At 35.0% G+C, this 25,248-nt stretch overlaps 1 protein-coding gene across 1 annotated transcript in view; it reads right to left on the bottom strand.

Annotated features, from left to right (window-relative positions):
- Positions 1–25,248, bottom strand: part of LOC121420180 (sodium-dependent phosphate transporter 1-B-like) — a 36,246-nt gene that overhangs the window by 5,347 nt on the left and 5,651 nt on the right. The window contains exons 2-8 of the mRNA XM_041614728.1: positions 12,465–12,833; positions 10,207–10,347; positions 9,116–9,201; positions 3,415–3,511; positions 2,599–2,718; positions 2,125–2,190; positions 675–782 (exon numbers count right to left, since the gene is read on the bottom strand). Of these exons, the coding sequence (XP_041470662.1) occupies positions 675–782; positions 2,125–2,190; positions 2,599–2,718; positions 3,415–3,511; positions 9,116–9,201; positions 10,207–10,347; positions 12,465–12,822 (976 nt within the window). The 5' untranslated portion in view covers positions 12,823–12,833. The remainder of the gene's footprint in view (positions 1–674; positions 783–2,124; positions 2,191–2,598; positions 2,719–3,414; positions 3,512–9,115; positions 9,202–10,206; positions 10,348–12,464; positions 12,834–25,248) is intronic.

Raw genomic sequence — 25,248 nt, 5'->3', positions numbered from 1 at the left:
ATGAATAAAATCCATTAACTTTCATAGTTTTGATGGTAATTCAACAGATAAACCCAATTCGGCCAAAGTTCATTGACCTTTGACCTTGGTCATGTGACCTGAAACGCGCACAGGATGTTCAGTGATATTTGATTACTCATATGTCCAAGTTTAATGAACTAGACTAATAAACTTTCAAAGTTATGATGGTAATTCAACAGATACCCCCGATTCGGCCAAAGTTCATTGACCCTAAATGACCTTTGACCTTAATCATGAGACCTGAAACTTGCACAAAATATTCAGTGATGCTTGATTACTATTATGTCCAAGTTTCATGAATCATATCCATAAACTTTCAAAGTTATGATGGGAATTCAACAGATATCCCCAATTCGGCCAAAGTTCATTGACCCTAAATGACCTTTGACCTTGGTCATGTGACATGAAACTTTAATAGGATGTTCAGTAATACTTGATTAACCTTATGGCCAAGTTTCATGAACTAGGTCCATATACTTTCTAAGTTATGATGTCATTTCAAAAACTTAACCTCAGGTTAAGATTTGATGTTGACGCCGCCGCCGCCGTCGCCGCCGCCGTCGGAAAAGCGGCGCCTATAGTCTCACTCTGCTTCGCAGGTGAGACAAAAATGAGTATTGTCAATTTGATGCGATGCAAGATCCCTAACTTACCTGAACTTAACATGCTATCTTGTTCAACAGGAGAGGGCTCCGTACCATTCTCTTCCTTCATCTTCCCGTCCACTATATCGACATCGATGCCTTCATCAGACAGGGGGACTATAGAAAAATATCAAAAAATACATAGATTGATAAATAAACATCAAAATATTCTTTGTTTGCTAACACAGCAAAAGTACCCTAGCTCCATTAGCTCCTGTCTTGATGTCTCAGAGGGCATAAAGTAACATTTAGAGACGTAAATGTATTCTGCTTCAGAATAAAGTAAAAATTAGGATTAGAGTTCAGGTTTTATGTTTGGCTTTACCGTGCAGATTTTCAATGGGAGCAATTGTCCCCAGAGCACATATCATGGAACCCCTCGTTTTGTCCTTTCATTAAAAGCCTGGGTTATATTTAGAATTTAAAACAAACCGACACATTTAACACTACATATGAAACCAATTGCATCAAAATCAAGCATTAAAAAAAAAAATTTAAGTCAGATGCGGAACTTCATCATCATATCAATAATGGTAATTACTTCAGATTGTTTTTCATTTTTTCCCCTGTTCATTCATCTTCAATGCCGAGTTAAAAACAAAACACAAACGAACTACAGTATATATATCACAAGCATACAAATATGTAGCAGCCGCATGCTATGAAATAATCATTGCATGATATAACAACACACGGTCCATATAAATGTAAACAAATACTTGCTCTTTGGAGCTGTCTCAATGGTCTACGAATAAATGAAACGGCAGTTTCTTTTATGGTTTGCCAATATATCTATCAAGTAGATTCTTTGAAGAGCCTACATTTTATACGATAAGCTTTATGGGTTTTTGCCGACACATATGTTATCTTCATAAACAAACATATATTCTTGGGCTTTAAAGATAAATGTAAAAGATTGTTCAAACAGGAATGACTTTGAGTGCCACAGTGGGTGGTCACGTTATGATCATAATTTAATGATGTTACTCTAATAAATACTGTAATCTTATCAAATGTCAACAGTGTTTAAGTGGGCTAGGTGTACCTAACCCAAATGCTGGATTCAGTTATCAGTACGTATCTAAAACAAACTTAAATATAAACATTGCAGTCAAACAAAAATATATAATAACCTAGTTTGTGTTACATAAGTGTTACCTTTAGGGGTCAAACTACATGAATGTTCCAAAGAACACTTGTATTTGTTTACAATGAATGTTTATATGAATTGTACATTATAATAAATATCATTAGAATTTTATTTCCAATAAAGTTTCTGGATAATTTATGACAAACTCATCCTTTTCATATATTGGACTCTTTTCACATTTTTTTTTAACATGAAACCCAGTGTTTGAAAAAAAAACCAAAAAACTGAAAACTGTATTATACATGTACATGTAGGTCTGTTGTATTAAAACAGATCAGGGTTTTTTTCTTCCTTGGAACTTCCACTTACTTTTGACATCGGTGTCCAATTTGACTTCCTGTAGATCTTCATCATACTTTGATGTCTCGGATACAACTACAAACAAAATGAGAGAAAAAAATACCTCATTAATACTGTACTACAGGCTACTTATGAGAGAATACATCAATAACAATTGAAAATAAACCAACTATTACCAGAGAAACACAGAAACAAAAAATTATGAATTCTTTATTTTGAAATGATCCAATTCATCTTCTTATTGCAATTAAAGTGAAAATTTATGGGTATTTTGTGGTGTCTTTATCTTATCCAGAGAGAACAGACACCCTCATTCAAATTTCAAATTGCGTCTTATATGGCTTAGGGCCCGTTGCAAAAAGAGTTGCGTTTAAACGCAAGTAAAAAAATCAATCGCAAGTCCCAAATGCACGCTGTTGATTGGTTGAAAATAAATAATCACTATCAAACCTTTGCTACATTGTCCTTGAGGCTGATACTAACCTTGCAGTTCTTTCCTCCACCTTGGTACGAAGACGAAGAAGACGATGAGACCGGCGACGATACCAACCCCAAAACTGAGGATCATTACACCCCATACTGGGATTACATGAAGATAAAGCACTGTATAAATAAAAACAAAGAAAACGTGCTTTAATATCAAATGGATTGTTTACCAAGATTGGCTTACCGGTAATCAATGGAATTGATTACCAAGATGGTTTAATCAGTGGGATTGTTTAATTAAGACACGGATTCCTTGGAAGTAAAAAGAGGAACTATTATGGTGGCTCAGATAGAAAAACAGCTGAGGTATGAGACGAGTTAAAGAGACTTACATTTTACTCCATTTCATCATGGGAAATACATGACGTGTATGAATACTCAGACTGTCCTGATTCATATGCATACACATGAAAAAAATATATGTATATATATTATAAAAAGTGGGGATAATTGTACACTAAATTTGCAGTTTTCTATTGCCAAAAGTGCAGGGTTTATTCCAAGACATTGGCCTTTGAGGACTCCAATTACTGACTGGCCTCAAAGCACCCTTTTACTGGCCATGGATTTTTGTCCGCTCATTTTTTTCCTTTCTTTTTATGTGGTAAAATGAAAATGCACCCTTTTGAAAAATGGCCTAAACTACTGGGTATATCAAAATTAAAAGCCTAAAACTGTATGACAAAAAAGTAAAAATTCAACTCTTGGCAGATCGGTGATATTCTTGGATTATGTAAATCGATGCTAATTTCAGGAGTATAAGACCTCACAGAAATGTAAACTGGAGTATCTAGTGGTTTGAAAACAACTTACTTTCTGGACCATCGATGAAGATGGAGATACAGTTAATAACAAGAACCAAAGCATAGAAGAATGGAAGGACGCGTAGACCTGGCTCTAGTGGATTATCCTGAAATAAATGAAAATAATTTAAAATGTTTAAAGTCTGGGTTTCACTACCCTATTCAAGTAATATAATAATGATATTTGATTATTGTGCCATCATCATTGTCTGTCAAGAATGATACCCCTTGCTCTCTTCAGAGAAAGTAAAAGAGAAAGAGAGATGGCGAAAGAGGGGGAAATGGGGTCAGAGAGAAAAAAAAATCATCACACAGCTATGTTTTTAAGAAAAGATGATGTAAGATTATAAATAGTAAAAATAATGATCAATAAAAAGTAGTAATAGGAATAATGATGATGATAATAGAGCATTCCTGTAATAATAGAAATATTGTATGGTGCAGTCTATCTAATAAATATTCTGTTCTGAGGAGCAAAAAAATAAAAAAATGCATTTCCCATAACCAGAATGAATATTGTTAAGTGCATTCTATCTCATAAATATTCTGTTCTGAGGCGCAAAAAATAAAAGAAATGCATTTCCCATAACCAGAATGATACGTTGACACAATGTACTAGAATGTAGATTGCTTGTTATCAATCAGAAAATATCACTAATAAAAAACTTAAACCATATCACATTAAAAAAATGTATATGCAGGTGTAATGGGAAAAAAGTTTGGGAGTTAAAGGAATTCCAACTAAAGACGGATCAAATCAATGGTTTTGAAAGAACCTAGATAACGTTATGCATACCAAAATAACAACTTTCTGCTTTAAATAGCAAATCACTTCCAAATGACAAGGTTACATATGGAGGCTAGCCTACAAGTCATCTGAAGTCTGGTGTACCAACACATGCATTACGTGCATGCATCAGGTCGATGATACTATATAGTATTACAAGTATGTAAACAAATCTTGGTCTATATGACGTAGTGTGACGCAGTTGTTGACCAATGATACCACTGTAACAGTTAACAAGCCATGAACTTTTATGAGCTTCATGTACATGTTACTTCACAGGGCTCTCAAAGTGCACATTACCAGCGACAGCCCTCCCCCTTCATCCCCAGTTTGCCCCACTCTTGAATTTAAAGAGCTGAAGTAAAAAAAATCATTTCTGAAAGAAATTTGTAGAAACATGATCCCTTGCAGAAATAGAAGATATACCAGAACTGTGAATATTTTAGTATAGGGGAGACCGGGGTTAGCTGGAACATGGGGTAAGTTGAAACATTGTAATTTTCTTTAAAGCCTGTAAAATAAATTTATGCAATACTGCCCTCAATTAATATTGCTATTAATAATACAAGTGTTGAATCATTATTGCAATAAATTGAGGGCAGTATTGCATAAATTTATTTTACGAGCGTTAAAGAAAATTACAATGTTTCAACTTACCCCATGTTCCAACTAACCCTGGTCTCCCCTACATGTAGGCATACCCTATAGACCAGCTTGTGAGCACTAGAAATAAATGATAATTTATGTCAATACATGACTGAGTGATTTCTGAGTACATTGTTTGGGTTTGATGAACTCAAATAGAGAGATGGGATTCAAGATTTCAAAATTCCTAAATATTCCAATTTGCAATTAAAGACTTGAACAGTAGCATTCCATGAAAAAAAACCCTGAAAGCATCATTTTCTGTACGCAGGCTGGAGGACGCATCAGGCGCACGTCTAGCAATGTTACATGTAACCTGCACTGGCCATGATAATCCTGGACTTTATCTACCTGGTTCCCCTTGTCATTTCAGCATGTAAAGGTACGTTCATTCCTAAGAGATATTCAATGTAAAAATAGCAGAAAAACCTCCAAAAACATTGGTTAGCATTTGAGTTAATTCCATTGAAGATTTAAGTTATTAGAATTTTAATGTTTTGATTTTCTGACATCATGTGTGAGCCGACTTCCTATATCAGGTAGTAAAAAAAAAAATCAATGAAAGATTTTAGATATGTTTTTGTTTTGAATATGTTCAATGTATCAATCTGTACAAATCATTTCACAGCCGCTCCATTAGGAAACAAACTTTTAGTCAAAATTAACCATTTAAACATTTCTATGATAAACAAACATGGCAGCTGTTCAGTTAGTATACAATGCCAAAATTCACAAACTTAAATGTTCATTCTCAATCCAGGGCTTATTTTCTGCAAACCTTCAACAATTTGTCTTTTTTTTCTCCTATTTTACAAAATTTTTGTTAGGATGAACTTCCCTTCACAAATGACAGTTCAGAGTTTTACAAAGAATGATGCACTTTGTTTTCTTGCACCAATAGAGCGGTATATCAGCACAACTTCCTGAAGGGCGACATGACATGTTTATGCACAAATTCTTGTACGAGCAGTTTGCCGTGTAATGGCGATTCCGTGAAAGCTTACCAGGAGAATGGGCCGTCAGCTGCAGCGTAAGAATGCTGGTTAATGTAGCCTGCTGGCATGTATAGCGGCGGGCTTGCGCAAATTGTAATTCCCTGAAGTATGCAAGTATGAAACATAGCTTGGTTAAAAAAAAGTGTATTCTATACTGAATATATATAAATGATTTATTTATTGATTTTATGCTAGCCAGTGCATCACGCCGCAGAATAATGACAGACAAGCATGCAAAAAAAAGACAATAAAAACAGAACCCCCCTCAGAAAAAATATGAAACAGAAAAATAAGCACTGTAAGACTTTTTGCTTGAGCATTAACACAATGTACATCAGTCACATTTTCCCCTCAAACTGCCGTACAACGAGTTAACAGTTTTATTCAAATCACCTATAAATGTAAATGTAGCTTTCGACTCGCCGCACAGCCGCCGTAGAAGAAATGTGACTGAGGTATAAAACATGGATTGTGCCTTGGATGAAATGGAGTAATTTAAGAAAGAGAATGAAGCAAAACAAAGTGAAAAAAATTTGAGTTGATTAACAGGTGCACACAATGTTACACAGGAAATTTACAAGGGCATTTTAACAATGCTTCATTTCAAACGAATAGAATCTGGTTTTCATCAATATTTGACCTACTATTTAAGCACACAAAGAGCGCATGTACCTTCATGAACATGTACTACAGGTTCAAGGAGAAGCAAAAAGAAAGAGATGGCACTAACAAAGGCAATCCATCTAGTTTCAAAGGTCATAGCATTGCTAAGATAGGGAACCAGTACACGAACTACTGTAGTACTGATTGTTGAACAAAGGATACTCTGATCAAATGATACATTTGCATGAAATAAAATATTGACCCAAAAAAAGGATCGATAAAAAAATCAAGGGGGTCATCAAAAACAAAAATAGCAAAGGATGAAAAAAATAATGTCTGAAAAAACATTGTTTTTGCCAAGTGTCAAATATTGGACTCATATCCATTTTCATACTCTCAATTTAAATTAAATACACGTGTATGGAGAGGGAAGGTATTTTTTTTTTTATTGTCTGTACTTTTTGCCAATCGATAGAAGAGAACTTTCTTGACTAATCATTCACCTATTTGCCAACCTAAATGACAGAGAACACTCAAGACAATACAAGAAAAAAAGGTGGGAGTCCTTAATAATAATAATGCTCAATTCTTGTAGCGCACCAAACATGTAGCATGTCCCTATGCGCTTAGAGAGAAGAAATAGTGAAAGTTAAGTAATCAAGATATTTAGATTGGATCATTAGTTCAAAGTTGGTATTTTATGCATTGAGAAGATATGTTTTGAGTGATCTCCTGAATGTACATAAATCACTTTGATATCTCATTGAATTAGGTAAAGCATTCCAGAGGACAGCAGAGGCATGAGTAAAAGAACGCTCACCATACGACTTTGTAAAGACAGAGTCCTTCAGAAGTTCACAAACATGTTCACTGGAATGCGCACTTTTGCCTTTATAAAACTGAAGCATACATTAAAAAAATATGCTACAATGACATTATTTTCTTTTACTGTATTGCAATGAGAACAATAAATGATAATAATGAGACATGAGCTTCAAACTCTGTCTGCACTACAGGCATCGAAGCTACGCTTGTTTTCTTTTACTATATTAATGAGACATGAATGCTAAATTTCGTCTGCTCTACTCTATTTGATCACCAAAGCAGGCATCAAAGACAAGCTACAAATACAATGACATTTTTTTTCCTTCACTTTATTGTAATGAGATTTAATAGAAGGTGAATTCATGAGACATGAATGTGCTCTAACATGTAATGTAGGCATGCAGTATTTTTTTAAACTATGTACTTTTATTGTGTAATTACCAAAGAGTGCATCGAAACTATGCAACAACAATATTTTGCCACTGTATTCTAATCTAAATGGAGGGCGGTAAAGCCTACAAGGTTGACATCAGATTGCCTCTCTTCCTTCATGTGACAGCCATGTGCCAGACTACCAACCAACCAACCAACCACCAGCAAACGAACAGCATGATATAATCAATCCCAATCTCTTCCTGCGACAACAATGTTCAACAGATTGCAAATAACATCAACACAACCCCCCCCCCCACACACACATATGGGTCATTGCAAGAAAATGGTGATCATTTTGCAAATCTAATTTGCAACTGACTCGTGTTCCGCATATATTGCAACAAGAAAAAACTGATTTGCGGCAGCAGCTGAAGTTGAACTTGATCTACATGACCCATTTTAGAATCACAACAGAAATTTGCAAATTGATTTGCACAGATAATTGCATATAAAAGAGGTGAAATTTATACAAAATCAGCAACTAATAAAAGACATGTACACACACAAGGGGGGCAGAACACCCACCAACCCCCACACACACTTTTAGACATGGATGTAAAATAAAAGACAGAGGTATATGTAGAGTAAACCAAGTTAGAAATTAATAAAAAGCAACATTTGCAACCCCCATCATTGAATAATAAAATAATTTCCTAGGGGCTAGTTTAAGTGTTGCCATCAAGCACTACTCAAAGAAAAAACCAAGCACAATTCCTACACATGTTCATTTGTATCCATTGGTTGAAAATCAAATTGCATTTGAGCTTCGCGCTTGATTGCAACATTTGATGCAAAGGGCCCCAGATCTTTTACCAATTGACCAGACAAAAGATGCAGTACCAAGGGCGGATCCATGATTTTCCAAAAGGGGTGAGAGCACATTTTGCCAGAGGAAAAATCTGACTAGCAGAAAAATAATCACTTTCAAGGGGGGGGGGGGTAGACTTGTTTTAACAGCACTTTTACGTAAATATTAATTGTGCCTCTCAAAAGGGAGGGCACGGGCCGGCCTTGCCGTTTGCCCCCCCCCCCAGATCCGTCAGTGTCCAATCCAGCAATGAAGTTTTAAACAGGATGTTTACCTTTATTAACAACGTGGAGTTGGTATTTGAAATAAAAGCAGCGAGAAGCAAAAATCCTTCAAAAAATATGCTGCGTCTTTCCTCCTTGGAATGTGAATACCACATGATGCTATGTTGGGAAAGCTTACACAAGAGATTTATATGAAAGTATCACTGCTCATAGTCCTAATGAAAAATGGGAAAGGCCATTGGAGAAAAGTTGATCATGAGCAACTGCGAATACCGGTAGGCTTTTATAATATTGGTATGAATGTTTAATTGTGAAGCAGGAAATGAAAGCAGAAATTCTATAAGACAATTTAAAAAAATGACAATGGGGAGGGGGGGGGGATGACGAACCTTATTGATGACGATCTTCCTGTAAATGACAAATACTACGCTTGAAACCAGGCCCGACATCACAGGTGAAAGGAACCAAGATCCAACTAAGGAAAGAAAAAAAATCAAATTATCAACTTTATGTCAGGATTGTCATCTCAATGTTTCTATTTAAAGAGAGAGGAAAATTCAACATTCAAGGTGAATTCCTGGGGGGTGTTTCACAAAGATTTAAGTATGACGTAGGTCGCACTTAAATGTTGACGCGTACATGATATGCAACGCGCAATCTTATTGATCAATACGCAGAAGTGCGCGTCCTCTTGGCATGATCTGACCAATGCTGTCATGCCTTTTATACTGCGCGCAACTAGACATTTAATTGCGGTGTTTGTGAAACACCCCCCAAATCTATGATAAATCCCAAGGTCTTCGCAACTGCGTGAAATATGTATTCAATGCTCTATGAAAATATTTGTTCAATATTCTTTCACTATTTCATGTTGGGCAGATGCACAGAGATTTCTGTGTGCTGTTTCAAAATGAAGTTTCCCCATTTCTAAATGTACTTGCATTTAATCTTTAAAAAAAATGATTGCACAGTATTTAGCAAGAGTTTCTGAGTAATTGATTCAAAAGAAAGAGTGCAGAAAGAAATCAAAGTTGTCACATACTGCAAATTTTAACAATTCATGAAATAAATTGAATCGACGACCCCCACCCCCAAACATATCAATCCATACATTTGAAATCCTCACTGTACTGCATTTCTTTTAATTCCATCCCCCCTCCCCCCGACAAACATATTTAAGCATCCCTCTTCATTTCCACCTCTCCCTCTCTCCTACAGTGTATAAAGTAACATGGCCTATTCAAAGCAATGCCTTCGAACTATTGGCCTGCTTCTACTCTGCCCCTTTCTGCTCTATCTCTCTCTCCCACTATCTTATGTTTATTGCCAATGATGCAATACCTCAAACTAGGATTATTCCCCAACTCCTGTATTGTGTAATGCACAAATAAAACCAAATTTTTCCAACAAATCGCTTCACACTATTGCCCCCCTCCCCTTCCTTCCCCCCCAAAAAAAACAGTCCCTGTCTCGTCCTCACCAATGAAACCAAATTGTTTCCAAGCAATGCCTTCCAACTGGAAGACGACGAGATGAAATCCCAGCATAGCTCCTACTATACTGTGCGTTCCAGAGACCGGCATCTTCAGCCAAGTGGCTAGTAGCAACCAGATACATGCTCCTAAAAAGAGATTACCGGTACAAATTCATGAACATGTGGGGTGAAACTTGTACGTATACTGTAGGCCCGGATTCTTGAAAGAGGTTTCAATTGAACCATGGTACAAATCCAGACCATGGTATGTGCATACAAATGCCATACATGCAGAGGACCATAAAACCTAGTTCGACTGTTCTGCTCTTTCCACAGCTGTGAACATTGCCGATTCAGCATCTACTTGATAGGGACAAACAGCATAGAGACCCATTTAGTGCAGATTTTTGTACATAATTATGCTCATTTCATCACATCTTGAGGCCGTCGTCAACATCAAGCAGGTCGCTCATGACGACGGTCTCCTGCGTTCTGAAATTTAGTTAAATAATATTTTTTATATACTTTTTTGATATTCAGAAAGAGATTGTAAATGATACGTGTGTCTAAAATGTATATATATGTAAAATCTATGTAATAATTGATTATTTTGTATTATGTTGAACATGTGGAACGCAGAAATAAATTTCAAGTAATCAATCAATCACATACACTTTTTAGAAAAATCCAATAAAATTCCCACCTTCGGCAAAAGGGAAGTGGAATAACAAGAAATCCACATAAAGCCATGGTTTTGTACAACTGAAACCTCGTTTGAGAACACAGGGGAAAATAAACCCTCTCTCTATTTTCATTCTTTCAATGGGGAACTGTATTTTCATAAAGTCTAGCTTGTGATATTGCAGGAAAACAAACAGACTTTTCTACAGTACGACACTCCGTGTGCATTGAGGATGATATGTCGCAATATTAATTGAAATTGTTGATATAAAATCTTTATGCTGTTGATGAATATTCAACAAAACTGGGTTTTTATTTAATTTTGAAAATAAAGTCAAATGGAAGTTTGCTCACAATAAAATAGATAATCGAACATATTAAGAAGTCAGACATAATACAACCAAAGAGTCTGGGCCATACTGTAACATTACAGACAGATAACGGCGATCCGACTTCTCATTTTTTTTTTTACCAACTTGTAATCATTTATATCAAAATCATATTGGCCAGTGGTTTGAAGGTGATCTTCATATTTTGGGAACAAATGATAACAAAGAAGGTCTCTGCCAAACTTCATTCAGGCGAGACAAGAAGGGCATCAGTCGCTGTGAAATAAAGGTATTTGTTCAATATGATGGCATAATGCCAGATCCTGTTTTTTTTTGAGATTTGCAAACACTTCAAGAGGTAAAGATCTACAACATACATTTGTATTTGCTTTAATTAATCTTTACCTTTTTCTTATTCGCTGTATGGAACAATGGATACTCGATGCAATCTTTTTTTTATGTACTGGTACCCTCATTTTAAATACATCTAGCAATTTTTTCAATAAATTGATAGCTTTTTAATATCAATAGCTTTTTACAATAAATGAAATAAACCCTAGATGTTATAGGACCTGTCAAATTATCAACTTTTAATTTTTAATTCATTATACCTACATGTAGAAGCTGTATGTGCTTCCAAAATGCCAATTTTGCAGGATTTTCTTTTGTGTACACCATAATATGTTGAAAATAAAAATTTAATTACTTCAATTTGAATTTATTCCAGTCCTCTCCATTTTTGGCTGAAATTTTAAATTAAATTGAAAATTCATATTTGAATTCATCCCCACCGTATCCATAAAAATCAAGAAAATTTTCTACATGTATGTACATGTACTCTCTAGAAATTGAAAGAGGGTTGTGGGTTCAAATCCCAGCCATGGCATGATTTCCATCAGCAAGAAATTTATCTATTGTGCTACACTCCACCCTGGCAAGATGAATAATAATAACAGTAGTATTAATACAAACATGCAAATATATAGGAATGCACAGCACTCAAGAACAGCTGAATAAATTAGTTGCTACCTGTATACAAATACCTACTACCAACATCTTATTGATTTTAATTATTTTCAATTTTTTATGTGATGTTATGATCTATTGCCATAATGTATAATATGTATGTCAGTGAATTCCTCAAAGCAAATTTAGTGTATTATTTTTATAATACATGAAAATAAATTGTCCTGAACTTTGAAGTATACACAAGAAAAAAAAACATCACTCACACTCATAATAAGGTTTACTAACCTCCGAGAGCACAAACTTGCCCAAGCATCAAGACTTCTTCCTGGCCGTCATAAAGGCTGACATCAAAGATGCCTTTCCTTATGGTATCCGAGACCTTTGCGCCGAGCAAAACCGCTCCGGCTGTCTCAAAGATAGAGGCTAGAATACAAGCCCACGGTAGGGTGAGAACCTTTGCACCAACTGATGTAGCGAAAGAGTTTGCAACATCGTTGGCTCCTAAACCACAGGCGAGCATGAATGACATGATGAAGCCACTGATCAGCATCCATAGAACATCACTATTGTTCTCAGAGGGTGCCCCAGTCGTCATGCCCGTGACTCCTGCCATGTCCGTAAATAAGCTTGTACTGGTCTCCATTTTGTTTTGATCTGCAGAGAGAAATAAAAAGAATAAAACTTTGGTAAAAAAACATTGAAAAATTGATGAACTCAAAATTATTATCACTTTTTTTTCTGTTACATGTATACAAAACGGGGTTGTCAATCATTCCAGAAAAAAAAAGAACTCTTGTGCAATAAAAAAAAATGGACTAGATTTGACTGTTTTATACTACGGTATACCCCCCACCCCAAAACTCTGAAAAGTACCAACCAAACTATTATGAGTACTGTAGTCTACCTTAAAGAGTATGGTAGGCCTAATTAATAAGTCAGTTATTGAAATTTCAAGAAATTAGCCGACTGAAGCTGACAAGTTCACATTGTAAATTTGGCACCCAGGTTTACTTTATATTTTTGAATCCAAAGATATTCTCGTAAGGGAAAACTTCAAAAGAAAATCTCAAAAGTAGTTTGTGAAAATATTTATCAATACTATTCCGCTTTTGGTATTACGTGACACACAGAGAAATTCAAGTAGTAGTACTGAAGTAGGCCTAGTCTGGAATCGATTTGTACACTAGTAAGAAGTCTACTAAAATGTGACCAGAAAATGTTATTTAAAAAGTGAAATAAAAAAAAAGTGCAGTGATGAATACCGTCATCAAAGTTGAATAATAACTGCTCACTCCCTCTTCCTCAGAATGAGATAAAATGATCAAGCCAAAATCAGAGCCCGATGAGCCACCTTTATACTGAACAGGAAAGATCAAAGTCACATGACTTCGATTCCACCAATCACAATCGTAATACTTTTCATCAAACTTTCCCTCAAAAGGACTACCCACCAAGCCAAGGTAGGCTAGACCTAATGAAAGTTGAAAACCAGGCCAAGGGGAAGGCAAATAGGCCTTCATCTATAAAAAAAAATTTCTGCACTGCAGAGAGACAGAGGATGGTTTTCATGAGGGAAGTTCTGCACAGAAACTATGATTTAAACAGATGAAAAATAAACAAAACACTGAAAATTTTATCCAAATTGAACAACAAATAACAAAGTTATGGCATTTTAAACATTTGCATTATTCCAGTGCAACAGTTCTAGGCACATACGTCTTCATGAATATTCAATGAGCAAATTGATGTCTTATTCCCGCTTGTTCTTTACTTTGTATTTTAATATGAAATAGTTTAAATCTATTCAAATATTTTCTACCAATTAGTGAAAAAATCAGATTGACAATTGTGCATTCATATTTCATTGCTGCAGCTTATTTCATTACAGAAGCCAGAGCCACATAATCAAACATGTTTGAAACAAAATGAAACAATTACTGTATGATTTCATGTAGGGCCTAGGCCCAGATCTAGTAAAAACATAAGAAAAAGGAAAGTAGGGATGTGACATCAGCCCACCTACATGTACTTCATGATGTGCAATTGTGCAAAGAGACCTAGGTAATATAGCTACAATACAGTGCGTCCTAGACCCCCGACTCCCTAGGCTAACTATTGTCAAAAAATTATCCTAACGTTCAACTTTGATTGATATTAAATAACTTTTTCATAAATTTGTTATCCGATTTTGATGAAATTTTCAGCATTCTGGTGTGAATTTATTTAGACATAGATCTAGAATTCTAGATGTAATTTATTTTTAGACCGGAGTACCCCTCTATTTAAGGCCTGTAATATTTTGAAGTCATACTTTAACTTTGCAATATCACTATTAGCGCCTACATGTAAGTTAGACTCTATGAAGACCATCCATGCCATGCCTGCTGAGTGCTAAAATAAAAGGGGCTACACACCACTCATCGCAATGCAGTTTTTAATGTGTGGAACTCTTTACTGCAGAGTGCAGTGAAGAACGATTCCTATTCATCTTTTATACAGACAGACAGAGGCTGCAGTAGATCTCATAATCAGAGCTGCCAACCTCTGTTGACCAAAAACATACTGGTTACTGTCATCACTGATCCATAATTAAAATCACATTTTGATGGAAAAAAACATATTTTGGTACAAAAATTGATAAATTACACATATGAAGCATGCCAATCAAATTTAACAAAAAAACATATTTTGCAATAAAAAAATCATATTTTGTTACTTTTGATTAGGCCTAGATCTAGGCCCCGGGCCCTAAGCCTATCTGTGAAAAAACATAGGTCCTCCCACCCATGGGTTCAAAGCATCTCGCGTGCGAAGGAATATCAGTCGAATGCAACGCGACACACACGACACAGTTAAACTTTTCTGGGCTTTTGCCCACATAAAATATTACTTAAAATTTTATATATCACATTCTGCTATGACACTTACCGAATCATTTAGATCCTTCCGTGACTTCTCCTAGAAGTTTCTTTTAAAAAACATGTATATTTTCTTGATCTTTAGTGAAGATTTTACGGAGATGAAAACTGCTCAGCGCGGATATCAATTTTCGCCTAAAGAGGGCGCGCGATTTATATTCATATCAAAGACACGACAAGGAAAAGACTAGGCACCTACACTACTTCTACACGCAAATCGACGCAAGGCATTACGCGAAGTCCGTGAAGTGTCCAATCTTTTCATTGTATAGACTTTGGGATACCGTACACGTATTATTGACGTTCGTTAAATCCTCTACTGCTGGTTTCTTTCCAGGCATGTTCATTTTTTTTATTAGTCATCTTTTTAAATTCATTGCAAATAAGTGTTATCATCACCAATAATAATCTTTAATTATGTTTTTGAAGGTATTTCATTCATTGGTGCCCATAATTAGTAAATTAATCATAAGGATTGCGCATTCAAAGAATTTAGATATAGTTATAAAATTACCGAGGAGCTGAATCAAGTTTGTGAAATTATTAGCGCCACCAACGGGCTTCCTTGTATTTCCGTGGAAGAGACAAGCGAAGTCACTTTCGAGGCCGAGGTAAGCGAAATTTGTTTTTTTTTAATGATTATTATTTTATTATTATTTTCATATTTCTTTAATCTATTGCTACTTACCGGCAAGAGCCCCGGTGCGTAGCGAGAAGGAGTTTCGGCAAATATTACTTCAGCAATGAAGCGATGTTTGCCGACTACTTTGAAATCCAGGGTCAAACACGGTCTATTGTACGAGGTTAGTACATACTAACCTCGTACAATGTGTGAGTGAGGTCCTCCTAGATCTACTAGTACTAATACTATTATCGTCATGATCGTTGACATTTTTGCTATCAACATTACGAAAATGTCCCGTTTGATTCTCGACCTCACTTCGGACTGCAAACTGCGGTTTTATACCCCGATTTGCGTTTGGAATATCTCAAACAACTTTTCCAACCCCGATAAACCCATCTTGGCCAGGTAATCCCCTTGTCTCGATTTCACCACCACGGGCCAGCTAAATGAGCGTTGAGCCAAGGACGAAATGATAAACAACGCTGTGCTATTACGTAAGACTTGTCTGCCTGTTGAAGGATCTTCGGAATGAAATTATTGTATTCGATATTAAACACGTTTTCAAAGGCATATTACATTCAGACATCCAATGCTAGTCCATTTTCAATTTCGAACGAAGAAAATCGACCTTGAAATAAGGAAAGTAAGCGAATAAAAATTACGGTATGCTTAGCATGCAAGGACCGCGATGCATGCATAGTTTCTGTCCGTCCAGCAACAAAATGGGTTCACTCGCGCAATGATACAGTCTTAACGTTCGAAAAATAGTAGTAATGGCATACCAACATACAAAGTATAATAATCATGCTGCTGATATGCACAAAAATATGAAATCATTATTTTTTTTACCCCAAAGTCTTATTCATAATTTAAATACAAACAATGCCTGTAACTATTTTTTTAATCGCAAACGTATTATTGCACCATACGTGGTTCTCCGGTAAACTGCCCATGTGCGCTGCATCCATTCCACCGTTTGTTTTGGGTCGTTTTAGTTTCCACCATTAAATGTCTAACTTAGGTATGTTGTGCTAATTTTTTTGTAAGTCAAAATGTTCATCGTTGGAGAGCGAGTTCAGGCGATTGATGAGTTGGGAAGATGGAGTGTTGGAAAGATCGTTTCAGTAATCGCAGACGAAGTTCAACTTCAAGAGTTTCTTAATCAGAGTCAGACTGGAGAGGCAGGTCTCCGAGCCGGCCCCAGCACTTCCACGCAAACACCACCCAGCGCAGACCGGCGATACCTCGTATCGAAGAGAGGAAACAGGATCAAAAAGAACCCCAAGACTGTTTAATTCTCAAGAAATTTATTTTTGAATGCTCTCAGAAACGCAACTTTTACACTCAATTTTTACACCCTCAACCACACCCTCTCCCGCTCGATCGCGTCCGTATCTCACGCTTTCAAAAATATTGTGCCCCCTTCGGGATTTTGCCCCCCCCCCAAAAAAAAAAAAAAGAAAAAAAACTGAAAGTGTTCCGGCGCGCCTTGGTGGAAACAAATCTGAAAGAAAACATGAAACCAAGAAAGGTATTTCAGAGGGAGGTTTACCGTATACACAGGCTATAGGCCTACAAAATAAGAACAATAATGGGAGATAAAGAAGATCACCTGCTAATAACGCATGTGAATTAGAAAACGTTCTGAATAGATATGAATAGAACATTGAAATGCTATCCAAACATTGTGATTCATAATGCTGGTCTTTGTATTTCAATGTTCTATGTATAGGCCTACACCTCAGCTTTGAGAAAAGGACATTTATAGGCCTTACTACAGATATGATTGGCAAATGCACGTTCTTTAGAGGTGTAGAAAGGGGGTGGATGAAGAAAATAAGTCTAGAAAGAAAAGAATTAGACAGCCAGACAGAGAGAAAGAAGGAAAGAAAGGAAGGAAGAAAATAAGTCTAGAAAGAAAAGAATTAGACAGCCAGACAGAGAGAAAGAAGGAAGGAAGAAAGAAAGAAAGAAAGAAAGAAAGGAAGGAAGAGAGAGAGAAAGAAAGAAAGAAAAAAAGAAAGGAAGGAAGGAAGAGAGAGAGAGAAAGAAAGAAAGAAGGAAGGAAAGAAAGAAAGAAAAAACTTTCTATCAACGCGTGTATACATCCATGGCCATGCGCTCGCCGGAACTACACATATTGCAATCCATCGTGTGTGGCCCCCTGCTGTGACCGTAGATGCTGGGGTGAATTATCTTCGCGGACCGAGGTCAAGAAACAGGTGTTTCTATACTTAAATTTAATCTCTTGAGGGCAATAGGATTTGTATTACTGGGAGAAGATATTTGTTGATAAGGAAAAATGGGGTATACATGTACAGCCCTCAAACGAGAGATTTTCGTCATCAATGCAGAGAAAACCAACAACCGTTTGGAATTTTGGAGGTAACTTATCTTCGCTTAATTTCATTTTATCCTGTAATAATGTGAACATATTTAAGAAATTGAGGCACAGGAAATACAAATTTTTTTTGGCATGATAAATCAAGTGCGTAGCTTATATATAGGACCCTGTCTTCTAGCTACATCGGACGGCGAAATCAAGACAAGAGGTGTTTGGAAAACACAGTGGGATTTTCGTATGGATTTTTGCGATATTTTCTACTTGGTTGACATGGTTGATGATCTAGAATAATTGCCACAAATTGGTGAAAGTTAATTTGTTTAAATATTAAAATTGGCATAGTTTTAATCGGTTGAAAACAAAGTCCGTATCTATCTTTAATTAAGTCGGCTTAACTGCAGAATACCCCGCACATTTCATTACCTCAACGTTGGCGAGCCAACGACCTACGATGTGAGAATCAGAATCAATCTCGATATATATCTCGGTCATGTCACGTCAGTTTCTACGATATGTACGGTACTTCCGGCCGCGCCGAGCCACACGAATGAATTTATAAATGCATGCTTGTATTGTACTCGTACTCTCGATCTCGCGCGCATATACCGTTGGCGAGCCAACGACCTACGATGTGCCTACTAGTACTATGTGCACAATATACAGTCCCTCCGCCGCGTTGTACCGTACATATTTCAGACTTTTCGTATCGTTTTTTTCCATAGAGATATCTCAATGTTTTTTTCCCAGTCGGCGTTGGGAGAAGAATAAAGGTAAAGAAGAGGAATGGGAAGGTGGATTGGAAGAAGTAGAGAACAAGAACAATATAATGTACAATTTAATGTATAATTAAATCTTTTTTTTTATTTCAGAATAATGCTCAAGTAGTACAGGCTGTATGATCTGTTATATCCATTTGGTACATTAGATTTTTTTTTATTCCTCTTTAGCAAAACTGTTGGGGGCACATAAAAATCTAAGAATATCAATATCATTACTATATTTTTTAAATTATTATTACTATGCAGTTCTTAATTTCTCTTCTTTTTCTTTATCAAAGGAGGCGAGTTTCCTGTAATTTTACAATTTCTTGTCTTTATGAGTGTTATGTATAAATATTAGGTGCTGGAGCCTGGCGAGTACACATGCTATTAATAGGAATGTGGAGGCATGCTCTTGCTGTTGTCTAGGGCATTCCTCCTTATTTCATTTCATTGTTGCTTTTCGGGCTCTAGTACCTCACACAAATCTAAGTTATTTTTGTGCTATATTATGTTAAGCATTACAAACATTCCTTAATCAGTCCGGCATGGGTATTCAAATTCTTTCTAATACCCGTCTTTATTTCTTTTACTGTATCTTGCCTGGCGTTACATACTTTTTAGAATGTTTGTCAATGTGTTTTATTTGAATTTTAATAATGTGCAATTTTATATATCGAATGTGCAATATTCTCTCAACGGTTTTTCCATGAGGGCTCGCATGCCTCTGGGCAATAGTACTGAATTTTGCTTTTGCGAGCCCTGGCCCACGGAAAAACCGTTTTCTTACTCTTTTCTTTTTCATGTCTATTTCAAATTGTATTATGTAATTGCATTGATGGCCAAATAAATAATAATAATAATAAAAGTAACACAAATATATATATATATATATATATACTATTTACCGCTACGTATATTGATCTATATTGGCCTACACACACTCTTCTGGTTTCGCTATGCCTATCCAAAATATTTAAAATAAAGATTAATTACTTCACGAACAAACAAAAAAATGCAGGAGCTTCAGCATCATAACTAAGACGTAAGCGTATGTTAATTGCTGGGATTGCTTCGAAATAATGATGGCCTCGTATATCATAAATGTAATGCCTATGCATGGGCGGAAATCCCAGGGGGGAAGGTGTCCCCAATACTCAAAATAGTAGGGGGGGCACAATATCAAGTGTCCCCCCTACTATTTGTACAAGTAGTTTTTCGATGAGTCCAAAGCTATATCAAATAGCTAGCGCTTTTTGCTCGAATTATTAATGGAAACAATATCCAAAATGTGTCATCATAACATGAATAGAGTGTATCATTTTTGGTCTCAATTTTTAATTATCCACTCGCGCTCGTATCAATTGTTTACTTAAACATCCATCCATTTAGTTACCAGTTTCCTCTCATTTTCATTAACCATTGCCGAGAATCAATGTATTCAACAATCTATTTTTTTCTTCAAAGATCCAATCTCTTGGAATAATCTCATTTATATATGAATATTTTACTCCCTCTTTGTGAAGATTTTCAAACACCTGTAGGACGTGTGTGATACTTGGCGACCCTGACTCCAGTAGACGCCGGCGTGCTTGTCTTGTATCCTTGGGGAAGGATGATAAAAGGCGGACTAACAAGGAAATGAAGAAACGATAATAACATAAACATATCGAGCAAAGAAAGAGAAAACAACAAATAAAAAAGGCACCGAAAGTAGAAATAAGAGAGCAAAGATAAAATGAGTAATCAGACTCGTCCTTTTGTCCGTTAAACTTTGAACTTATTTTATCATTTTTTTCAGTACATTGATTTATTTTTATGACATATTTATGATTTACTAAATGGTAATTCTTTTTCTTCGCTATGACCAACAAAAAAAGTGTGATTGCTATCATACAAGTGCAACCATGGAAATGTAATATGTTTCCATCCAATATTTACATTGAGATGATATATAAATATCAATATTGCTTTGACAAATAATATGTTAAAATAATATAAAAAGCATTAGGCATAATAACTTACATTCTTCAAGGTTTCAGGTAAATGCAATAAAGATTAAGAAATCAAGTATGAAACCATTGCCATTTCATTTCTTCTTTCTTATCATCTATCTTTGTTCTCATTTTAGTAAATTTTATGCGATTTTGTTAATGATTACATATTTTAAAAATTTATTTCTTTCATGACTATAGCCCCTTTTCTCTAACCATATACTCAGGGACCGCGGAAGCGGGGGGGGGGCTGGGTATTTTTTGGACATGGTTTTAAAAGAAAGTGGAAGGGGGGCTGAAGCTATAGCTTCAGCCCCAGCCCCCACCCCACTTTCTTCCGAAACCATGTACTAAAAATGTAAAAATGACTATACGATTGTCATTTTTGGCATGGTCAACGCCCCCCCCCCCCTTTGAAAATCGTTTCGCTGCCCATGTAATCCCCCGTTCTGAGCAATAAAAAAAGAGATCGTATCAATCATAAACATTATAATTATGAATGTATGTTTTATTTTTATTACTTTCTCCCTAGCTTATTTTCTATAATATAAATAAATCCTGATTTCATTTTTTATGAACAATTCCACCCCAACAAAACTACATTTGAATAATAACAAACTAATCTAACAAGCCTAACCCTGAAAATTATGAAAATAAGATGTAAAATTAGAAAATATGTTAAAGTTTCCCTTAAGTTAACAAAACCCCGGTAATATGCACATATCCTGTCTTATATGAAACCATATACTCAGGGGCCGCGGGGGGTATTTTCGGACATGGTTTTAAAAGAAAGTGGGGAGGGGGCTCATATCTTCAGCCCCAACCCCACTTTCTTCCGAAACCATGTACAAAAAATGTAAAAAATGACCGTACGATTGTGTTTTTTTTTCAGGGTCAGCCCCCCCCTTTGAAAATCGTTTCGCTGCGCATGTAATGCCCCGTTCTGAGCAATAAAAAAGAGATCATGTACAAAAATTGTAAAAATGACCGTACGATTGTGATTTCTTTTACAGGGTCAGCCCCTCCCCCACTTTGAAAATCGTTTCGCTGCCCATGTAATGCCCCGTTCTGAGCAATAAAAAAAGAAGATCGTATCAATCATAAACATTAAAATAATGAATGTATGTTTTCTTTTTATTACTTATGTCCTTATTTTTTATATATATATCTTTCACATATTATAAAGTTATTGTAAAAATATTTTTTGCGTATATATCCTGATTTTAATTCTTTAAGAACGAGTCCACCCCAACAAAAGTTCATTTAAATGATAAGAGAAAAATCTTACAAGCCTAACACTGAAAATTATCAAAAACGGATGTAAAATAAGAAAGATATGACATTTTAAAGTTTCCCTTAAAAAAACAGTATAGCAGAAAAAAGGCTCACTACGAATCCTATCTGGCGGAATTCCTGTACAGGTACCAACACCCAGATGGAAACATGTTCTCGTCATTTATTTCTGATGTAGCCCGTGTTTACGACGTGACAACAGAATAACATTTGGTTCACTTTGGAACAATGAACTTACAAGAACTTTAAGAGATGAGCAAAAGATAAAATGAAAAGGATGTATGGTTTTTGTCACGATAAAACAATTTGTAGTTGACATGACAATAATATTACCCAAATAATTCAAATGATTTAATGAGAGATAGCATGTAAACTTTTCATAAATATGTTATTGTTCTTGCTGCACGAAAAAAAATATTTGAAATTTAAAAAGTAGTATGTATAACAATTACTGATGGAACCCTTTGATTAACTTTCAAACATAACTTCAATTTTATGTACATATATATAGTTATATAATATTAAGTTACCTTGTGTAATCAACAACTTTTGGTGAGAAACGATGAAAATTACAAGTCCTTTATTCTTCATCGATAAAATGATAATCTTAATCGACTTTAAATTCTTTCAGGAATTTAAATATGATAGTGTAATAGAGTATCCATAGAAATCCATTGTAAATTCATGTACTTACGTGATTCACACACCCTAACGTTTATGAATTACTTGATTAACCTATAGAGATGCTCATATGGTTTTAAACATTTTTAAATCTAAAAATTATTAAAAATGCCATTTATAGTTAAAATGGGTTTTAAAACTATAGAGTCCCTTCAATTTATTTATTTAATGGGGAAAATACAAGACATATGGTATCTAATATTAAGTTTCATTAATGAAATGGATATCCTATAATTTGTTCACAATAAGCGATAGGTCCTTATATCATAATAATGAAAGCCGTTGCTATATATTCTATTCAAATACGACATCAAGGTAATTAAGCAGCGATAAAAAAATCTTTACCAAAATAGATGATTTCTTTTTTATTATGAACAAGTATAGACATTTATTGGTATTTAACTATCCAGTGTTTATTTCATTTTTACTATATACCATACACTAAAAGAGTGCAACTATACTTCATTATATATCGTGTTTAAGTTTTACAAAGGTCAATCATGTGTACCACTTCTTAACTGACCCTATAGAAGTGAATAACAATCAAAGTACATCATTTGACAGTGAAAATGTATTTCTTTTAACTAAATACGCTTGCATTAAAATAAATTGAAGGAAATTCATGAAAGAAACATGCATTTGATCTTACGTGTGAGTGTATGAATTATGCAGATGCATATTGAGTAGAGAGAGGGCGGCTTAGAAGATTATTGGCAACTGCCAAACACAAAATAATAAATAGGTTGAGAGGTAAAATACACAACAGTAAAAGCGAAAAAATTAAAAAGGAAAAGGTGGCTATATAAAAATGATAGAAAGTATGAATAAGTGAAAGAGAAGTTACAAAGAATAAGGTAAAAAAGGAAAAAGAAAATCACTTAGTTCATGAAAGGAGAATGAAAATTGAGGATATAAGAGATGTTATATTCAAATAGAGGAAAAAAAGAAAGGAAAAATGAAGGAAAATAACTACACCAAGCAGAACAAGAAATTCCAAAAAGAACCAAGGTAAAAGTGAAAGAAAAATATATGAATAATAAAGAGACGAACAAAGAAATTGACATAAACAAAATAATACAAAATGAAAAGAAATCAACGAAAGAACAGACACTGTAAAATACAGAAGAAGTTAAAAAATTAAAGGGACTTGACAAACAAAGTAAGTACATAGAGATAAACACATAAAAAATAATAGTAAAAATGAAAAATTCAAATTAACAGCTCACTTCCAAACGGTCAATTTTCATGCACATTTGATTTTTTTTTATGTATAGATTTTAAGTAGCTCTATAACATGATATAAAATAAAAGATATAATACCATTAAAAAGTTAACTGAAATGGTTAAGAAAAATCACTTAAAAAACAATTAGGTCCATTTTAGATTGGTTTAAAAAAAGGGTTAGGTATATCAATCATTTTTTGTGGAGATGATATTTTTTTCAAGAATAACAGACAAGTACATTTAGGGTGCATGAAAATTTGGTTAAAAATAAGAATTTTGCAATATGGCGAAAAAAAAATACAATTCGTCACTGCACCTTCCTCTTTTGCAAGTAAACTCTTCTACATCAACCAAAATAATTAGTTTGATTTCCGAGCAAAATATGTTTTGTATATTGACTAAGATATTTCATTATCTAGAATCCATATTGAACCACATAAGTAAATAATCTCCAACACGAGCACGAGTGAATTCTTTGTAAAGTTACATTAAACATTAAAAAAAAAGATATTTTCCAAGTCTTCTCATTTATATCATTCACTCGTCTTCCTCCTGTTATATATCCATTTCCTCCCTTTCCCCCCCCTTCTTTTTAATTTCCACCCTATAGGCGGATCCATGGGGCCGAAGGACAAGCCCCTAACCCCATTGGCGGAGCACACATAAAAAGGAAAGAAATAAAGGGAAAAGAGAGAAGAAAAAAGAAGAGGAGGAAGAGGAATGGTTTCTTTAAATGAAATTTAGTGAAAGACTTGGGAAATGAAAAGAAGCTTCATGTCGCTTTATAATATTTCCGCTCGCACTTCGCGCTCGAGTTGCATGTTAGGTCATTTACAGAACTTGTTCAATATGAAGCTGAAATCAATAAAATTTACACAAAAAAACATATTTCACTTCCAAAATCGAACATTCATTTTTAATGTTATTTACGAATTAAGAAAGTGCTCTGTAAAAATGTCAGTTTTATGGTCTCGACATACCATTTTCTGCTCGCGCTGCGCACTCGCAAATTTTGATTAATCAGGTACTTATTATTTTCGTGTTCTAACAATTTCTTCAGAATATCTCATTTCACGTATGATTGTCTCAACGTATCAGCTAATGCTGCACTCTCTAAGTTTGATTGGCAAGTTATATAAGGAATATGATTTCAGATATTTACATATAGATTTATTTATAACATAAAGCTAAGAAGTGACTCTTAAGACTATCCCTTCAAAGAGGAAAAAATA

This window comes from Lytechinus variegatus, chromosome 8, assembly GCF_018143015.1.
Source record: "Lytechinus variegatus isolate NC3 chromosome 8, Lvar_3.0, whole genome shotgun sequence".
NCBI classification, from domain to species: Eukaryota; Metazoa; Echinodermata; class Echinoidea; order Temnopleuroida; family Toxopneustidae; genus Lytechinus; species Lytechinus variegatus.
The sequence above is the reverse complement of the archived record's forward strand: the minus strand, read 5'-3'. Positions and strand labels throughout refer to the sequence as shown.